Genomic DNA, 8461 nt, shown 5'->3' on the forward strand with positions numbered 1-8461 from the left:
TGTTAATTATAAATTGAATTATATATACTTAAGGGTATAAAACAACCAAAAAAAGAGGAATTAAAAGAACGTATTATAAAAACAAGTAACTATACAATAGCAACAGTATCTAAGGCTAAACAATTAAAGTGTCAGCAAATGCACATACAAAATACCTCAGTGAATAACAAGTAATGAATAAATGTATTGACATCCGGGGGACAATAATTACTTGTACACAAATAATAAATGGGTCAGTAAATCATACGCAAGGCAGGTAAACTGGACACATAGAATGTATATGTCCAGATTTTTGTCCAGATGTACATTGAATTAAGAATATGTCTTATATAATTGAATAGTATATATTCTGAACATGTTGTATATTCTGAGATCCTCGCTTTTACTATTGTAATAAACGTAACAGTCAGTGTACACACGTCTTGGAGTTATTATCCGTGCCAGACTCTACCACAGTTTGATTACCACTAAAAATTGGGAGAGGTGGGTTGGATCGGGCAGTTTAGCCTCCTGTGGCGGAGCCCAATGGTTCTTACTCCAATAGAATACCACTGAAAATTGGGAGAAGTGTGTTGGATCGGACAATTTAGCCTCATTTGGCGGAGCCCAATGGTTCCTACTCCAATAGAATACCACTGAAAATTGGGAGAGGTGTGTTGAATCGGGCAATTTAGCCTCCTGTGTCGGAGCCCAATGGTTCCTACCTACTCCAACAGAATGCAACATGTACAACAGAAGGGTTCTTTAACGTGCGAGGCAAGTTTCCCATCACAATGCACCACAATGGTTTGCGGGCAGGTTTTCCGTAGTAAGGTCTGACGACCCCAGCATGTAACATTCCACGGGTACTCCATTCCGCAACCTGGGGCACACAACCCGGTTACTCTGTGGGTAGAGTACCCTAGCCCCCGGCTAGGGTTCTGAGCTCTATTTAGTCGCCTTTTACGACAAGCTTAGCGCTGCTGCAGGCCTATTCTTTTAACACCAGGACCTGCACGGGGCCCACGGGGATGTAAATGTCAGCCAAAAGCCATAGCAGTTTAAACCAATGATGTAGCATGTACAGGTTATTAGAATAGGAAAAAGAAGAATTTTTTTTCAAGTAAAAATGTCAATCGTGAATATACGTTCTTGAAAAGTTTAGTAAATCAATTTATAAGGTTACCCATTTTGTCTTCAGCTTTTTGAAATAGTAATCAAGGGAACCAAGGTTATAGCAGTAATTAAAATAATGTAATCCAGAGACAGACGAGACATGGAAAACAGACATACACAACAAAGAACATTAAGTAACTAAAATCATACATACAAAGTAACAAAAAAAAAAAAAAAATATATATGATATTCTAAAAAATCGCTCGTTTTAAGGAATAGCAATACATATGTATAAATATATGAATATTTGGGAAAATCCGCTGTGTGATTGCAAAAATATAACCCAGCGGCTAACAATATATTCCATACCAAACAAGGAGTATTTAATACAAAATCTATTTTGTATGTCACTCAGCTGGTTTTTTGACCAAATCACATCGTTCTTCGAACAGCCGTACCAGGCCTCGGCGTTGCATCGACAGAATACGGCTATTTTCGTCAAAAATACTACTGTCTTTGAAGAAAAGTTCTAGATAAGTTTTAATCGTTAATGCCACAGTACAGTATCACTTTTAACGTAAAAATAAAAATCATTCTTTATTTATCCGACTACTTACAAATTGTCAGGTAAGAAACAGGTAACAACAAGCATTACTTTAAGATCCTACAAAACCAATTAAGTCTACCAAAAATCAAATAAGTAAAAGTGCCTTAAATTGTACCCCCACCCCCCCCCCCAAAAAAAAAATGTTATAATAAAATGTAAAGGTTTTTGCACCAAATTCTTAATATTTAAGGTGAAAACTTTGAATAGCTGCTCCTAATATATTTTGCTTATAATTTAAACATAAAAAATATAATAAATTTATTTGCCATAATACCATTTAAGGTTTTTGCTTAAAACTTTATCCAATGATTTTTTAAAACAAATGTTTTTTTTTTACTTCTATTGAATTTACCTCTTGTTTTTAAACAGTTTTACCCCAAAACAAAACGTATAATTTTTTGTTTGAAAGTCTTTTGTCAGTGTTTTTGAACATCTATCAACTCTTATGACATTTTGTGGCAACCAGGCGTACCATATTTTCACCTTGCAGGTGTACGAAACAACTTAACTGCATTCTTATCTTTATCTATGTACCATAGACTCAAAAGCAAAATGATTGGAAGGTGGAAATTAGTGGCAAAACTGAGTGAGTTCTCGTCGAATATATAACGTGTCTTTTAAGCAGAGAAAATAAAAAAAAAACACTATATATGTTCATTATCGTCGTGTATTGATAACATGCGTAAGTAATACCTAAATGGTAATATTTCTGATCATTAAAAAAATCGTAAAAAAATATTTTTACATCACTCGTTAAATTTCAAATGCTTTGTTTTCAGTATTTCAATCCATTATATAAACTATACGGGAAAAGTGTATTCTCTAATGTCGTGTATCAAGAGTGTATTGTTGGGCGATCATTTTGTTGCTTATGTGTTGTGTAAAAGTTTTTTTTTTATTTACAAGAGAAGCTTGTGTGTTACAATTTTTATTAATAAACTGATTTTGATAAACGTGATGAAAAAATACAGTATACAGTGTTTCAACTTAATTGTAGTATTAAATTTCATTTAAAGAATTCGTAAAGATAGATAAAAGATTATTTCAATGGTGATTTCAATATCTCTTTCAGATATTTTATTCGTACTATTAATGGTAACAACAACACACAGTAAGATATATTTGTCTTTATATTTTATAATTAAAATAGAACTGTTGAATGGTATAAACATTCCACTTTCACAATATCCAATCTCCCCATTGTCCCCGTTCTAATTCCCAATCTAATATTTCATATTGAAAACTCACCATCCCCATCATAGAATCCCCATAACATTTTGTTATCAAATATTCACATTATTAAATCGTAATTTAAACTTAAAATTCTTCAACATTTTATATGTTATTTTAATTAAATATATATACATAATATATAAAATAAAATATACATTTATTGCATAAAAAACTTCAATAACTAATTTTCTCATCCTCCCCATTCGAAATCCTTAGCCACACGTATACTATCCCCACCCCACCCTATTTCACATCCTATATAACAAATAAGGCATTTTTCCCCATACGATTACTGTATTTGTCGGAATAATTTTGAAATCGTAGTGATTTCAAACTAAATATATATGAAACCTTAACTTCTTCAACCTCCTCCGTCAATTCGACGAACATAACATGTATGATTTATTGATATCAAGGAAAGCATTTCAGAAATTGAAATGACTTCTGCGTCAAAGTCTGTTTGTTGGAGTACTAAATAAGACATTTGTAACGTCTTAACAATTACGACTCCAGCAAATATATATTCCGTTTTAATGTAAATATAGAAAGAATGATAGATACCTATCATACAACTTTCGTTTAAAAAGTCTTTTTATCAGACTAATAAAACACAAACGAAAACCAGTTAATAGAACCATACGTGATGTTACATGAGATATATTGTGTATATTTCAAGGTTTGATCTGTTTTAACTGTCCTGACATCAAACATCCACGTTTTTGCCAGCACGTACAAAAATGCGTGGAAGGTGAGGTAGGATTTTAGCTATACGTTAATTAAAAGACAGACATCGGTGGAACCTAAAAATCATGCAAGCACTTTTTGCTAATGTTTATTTCACAAAACGAGCAAACACTGATGGCAAAAAATTTTTAACAAAAGGGAAGCGTGATTAGACAATGAGTTCAGAGTCATTTATGTACACCAAGAAAGTACATAGCTGTTACAACAAAATTACCGAACACTTGTCCGATCCATAATCAAGTCAAGTCCAAAATAAATCTGTCAAAATAGATATTATACCGCCGGAGCAGTTGGAAGCACAATAGTCCTGACTTGGTAGAGGCACTTCAAACAAAATGGTGGATTAAATCTAGATTTTACAGCACGTTAAACCTCCCTCTTCTATTGCAGCGTGAATATCCCAATGGTAATTAAATAGCACTTGTATGCTATTACGTTATTATTGGTAAATCGGCGGTCACATCAGTACAAAGACCACATTACAAAAAAAAAAAAAAAATAAATAAATAAAATAAAATAAGTAAATAAATAAATAAAAATCATTACTCATTATTTTGGAAGAAACTGAGTATTTTTCAACCACGAACTGTTATCTGTGAAAAAAAAATGGTAAGAGACCTTTTGAGACGTATTTCCTCATACAAGGAATATCATTTAAGGTTGCACCATTAAGGATCAAACCCAATGGTCTTTCCGTTACAATGTGATTTTCACAAATGTAGTGCATCCCTTTTGCTATTTAGTTCAATTGGCCCATCTCTGACGGCAATAATTTTTCGTCATTACTGTATCTTTTTAAACTTCTAAGCTTCTTCCAAGATATAGATGGTCAATACATGACACACGAATGGCTATGTAAATGACATAATCAGCTTATCGATACCGGATTTTTCGACCAAAAGACCATTTGGACCATGCCAATCATACATAGTTCAGACCATGAAAGTAAGGAGAAGGCATAATTTTGAAGATGAAAACCATTTACTAAAAACAAAATTTACCATTTTAAATGCTGATAATAACAAGGCTGACAAAAATCATGAAAGGTTTTCAAATTATATGTTTTTTCTGCTGCGTCTAAGTTTGCTCATATTAGATATAATAAATCAAATCTGATATTGAACAGGAAGAGCAGTACAGGCGTCGGTTTCCAAAAAGTCGTAAGTGTGAAATTGATCGTAAATCATGACGTCACAATGCTATTTTAGTTTATGATGTCATTACTTACGATCAACTTTACACTCACGACTTTTTGTAAATCGACACCAGATTTTTAAAGCTAAAAAATAAAACAAAATTTTCAATAACAGCAATTTAATTGTAGATCTGTGGAGTTGAACGCATTGTAAACATTTATGGCGATGTGACGTTTAAGATGGGATGTTTAGATAGATCGGTAAGTTTTAATTTGAATCAATTTCGTTAGGTAATAGTTAGCAAAGTTGTTTTTGCGATAATTAAAGTATGGATAGTTTATCAATACAATTGAAAATTGAAACAGGTTTTTATACAGTAAAGGCTATCAATACTCGAACACTCTATCCATACGTGTTGAATACATATCAAATCAATGGCAATACATTTATATTCTTCAGCAAATGGTATGAAAGGACAGTTTTGGAGCTGAAGAAATTTTTAAGTACCATAGGTAGCCCAAGAAGTACAGATTTAATGTAGCAATGTATTCTATTCTTCTAAATGTGAAGTTTGTTTTATCATATGTATTAATGATATACCATTATTTTTTATCTTATGATAGAAATCGCTACTAATGTTTACGATAACTTGTATTCGGTTGATTACTGAAAAAGGCAAAGCAAAGCAACGTAACAGTCAGCAACAATCTCCCTCCACCCATTCCGACAGAAATTGATGAACAATAACAGTTTTTCAGCTGATTTTCTAGGTCTGTTATGCCACGAACGACTTCACTGTAAGAATTACGAATATTAGCGATGACTTAAACGATGGACAAGAACAGATATGTTTCGATTGTTGTGATTCAGATTTATGTAATACCAATGGTTGTGGAGAAACGGGTAAGTGATAGGCGTATTCAGCAATATATATTGTCACACAAAACATTTTATAAGTATGATAATTATTTCCATAAACGAGTTCGTCGTTTTCATTGATATTGAAAAGCTATAAATGCACAATGACAAATAAAATGGAAAAGTCATTTCACTTTCAAAATATAGATACTGAATATGCATTGTTGATGTTTTGACCATAACAATGTGTTCCTTTGTTCAGTTCTTGTGTGATTCATGTTCCGTATCAATCCTGTTCTAGATTTCTACTTAAAATCTTTAAATCACGAACAAGTAATGTATGGCGGAATATTTTAGCGATATTTTGGGCAAAAAGGGATATGGCGGTTGTTCAGTGATGCACTTAAGTCATCAGTTAATATTTTATGAAATTAATTTTGGCGTTTCACCCGGACCATTGACAAAAGCACAAATATGCACCCCGCAAAATAACCCTCTATACGGATTTCAGCGCGAAAATCAATAATAGTTTATTATTCATTTCTAAATGAATGACTTGGTCAAATCATTCTTGGAGACTTCAAACAACACCAAGAACATAATACTGGTTCTAATGTATATCGATTTGAATAACAAAATACGATTACGTAGCAATACATGTAACTACTTAATAATATAATAATAAATACAAAAAAAAAAAAAAGAATTTAACAATCGATTAAATACGATCAAAAACATATACATTATTATTCTTTTTGTAGATATGAATCATAGGTTTGGATATACTTGTTTTGCTTGTACGGGACTTTTAAAAGCAGATAGATGCACAAAAGTAAACTTTTGTGGTGATTCAGAGGTATATCTATTACTTTTAAAAACCAAAAAAAATTATATTTTTGAATATGTGTGCACGTCACAAAACTTGAATAATAATAATTTTTTGCCGTTTATGGTTCAGTGAAACCTGTCTGAATCGAACCCTGATTTAACAAAAAATCTGCTACACCAGACAAGTCCCATTGTGTCCGTTTTAATGTATTTTGAACCTGTATAAATCGCACACCTGTCCACACCGACCGAATTCTACGGTAAAAAAATAAACAAATAAATAAAATAATGAATTGGTTGCTACGCTTTACAATTCTGTCATTTGCCCATTTGAATGGGTCCCTTAATTGAACTCTGAATGTATAACATAATATATAAACGTGACTCAGGCTAATGAAACACTTGGTAAGTACATATATGGTGCATGAAATGTTTGTTAACTTCAATCATGTCATTTCCAGGTCTGCTTTATAGAGGAACAATCTAGGTTTGGAGAGACATTTTACCAAACTGGTTGTGTAGAAAGACATGTAAGGAATTACAGTGAAACTTATCTAAACTAAACCCTGAATTAACCGAAAACCTCATTACACCAGACAACGTTTGAAGTTCCTTTGCGTCAGTTCAAATGTGTATTTAACCTGGATAAATCATACACCTGTCCACAGCTACCAAATTCTACGTTCTGGAAGGGGTTTGGTTTAGAGAGGTTTTAATATACTGGAATACATTTGATTCTATCATTTATGGATAATAATATACTTGATAAACATATTGTACTTCTAGCACAATCAAAATATCTTATTGACAAAACAAAAACAAAAACAAAAAAAAACCGCACACACAAAACACAAAAATCAAAGGAAAAAATATATTGCAATGTATACCGTATTGTCCTTTAGTCTCATATTTTTACTGAAACAATTTCCATTTTTATTTTAACCTATAAGTTAATGACATATAAAGCAGCACGGTTGTTCAAAAATCAATTCTCATGATGTGATTACATATTTTGATTACCATATAATCTTAACGATTGGTGAAACAGTACCATTTTTGTTTTGGAGAAACACTGCAAACTGCATTAAAGCATCAACGTCTAAAGATCTTCCTGAAGATGCCATGAACTTTCCTCTAGTTATAAAATATTTCGTGCCTTAGTAATGCAGAGGAAATTAAGGTAAGGCATTAAACAAAACCAAATGGTCAACTAATCATATTACAGGTTTGTAATGCTATGCATATATCACAACCAGTTTTTGGTCGGCGAGATATATGGATATCCAGACTAAAAATGCATTGCTGCACCGGAAATCTCTGTAACTATAATGGAAATATAGTAAAATACCCAAGCCCTACCTATTTGCCTAATATTACAACAGGTATGTATTTCAATCATTCAACAAAACAACTATTGTTTTAACTAATTTTAAAATTATATTCATTATATTGTAAAGTGTTGGAGCACACATGTATTTTATGACATAGTGACATTACCATATACGGTAATTGGTTCTCGATCAGTCATATTGGACTCTTGGTGTGTGGCTAGCATTAGACGAATAAGTTAGCTAATATGGAAATCCTGACGTATTTATACTGTTATTGATTAAACATATCAACATGTTATATCAGCAATGTTATATAGTCAAGGCCGATATGTGATATTACCTAGACCAATATGACATATCACCTAGTCCTATATGAATTTCAACTTAACAAATATGGGGAACAACATATTTTTAAAATGTTAATGAATGATAAGCTACAAGAATGTTTGTAATCTGCGTAATAGCTATAGTTTTGGTGGAGTAAAATGTAGTGCATGTTGTCGGCGTTTTTTTCAAGATTTAGCTTCACCTAATTATCTCCGCAGACGATCGGAACGTTTGGAAAGTATTGGAATTTATCGTTTTACGTGTACCAGAAGAAAGAAACAGCTTATAATGGACAGTTCAGA

At 32.3% G+C, this 8461-nt stretch overlaps 1 protein-coding gene across 2 annotated transcripts; it reads left to right on the top strand.

The window, feature by feature from the left end:
- The first annotated feature begins 2052 nt into the window (after positions 1–2052).
- LOC148613833 (uncharacterized) lies at positions 2053–8085 on the top strand. 2 transcript variants are annotated; one of them, XR_015923469.1, is made up of 8 exons: positions 2053–2288; positions 2775–2813; positions 3612–3688; positions 5004–5075; positions 5439–5718; positions 6435–6529; positions 6963–7031; positions 7727–8085. XR_015923469.1 is itself a non-coding variant. In XM_088587472.1 (5 exons), exons 1-5 carry the CDS (start codon positions 2231–2233, stop codon positions 5550–5552), a joined length of 360 nt encoding a protein of 119 aa, XP_088443598.1. In that variant the 5' UTR covers positions 2053–2230; the 3' UTR covers positions 5553–5766. The 2 variants fall into 2 exon arrangements, 1 of the variants encoding a protein (XP_088443598.1); XM_088587472.1 differs by lacking the exons at positions 6435–6529; positions 6963–7031; positions 7727–8085 and having other exon boundaries at positions 5439–5766.
- Positions 8086–8461: the final 376 nt, after the last annotated feature.

Source organism: Perna viridis, chromosome 6, assembly GCF_037379345.1.
Source record: "Perna viridis isolate PV_CMFRI_1.1 ecotype Kerala chromosome 6, ASM3737934v1, whole genome shotgun sequence".
Taxonomy (NCBI): domain Eukaryota; kingdom Metazoa; phylum Mollusca; class Bivalvia; order Mytilida; family Mytilidae; genus Perna; species Perna viridis.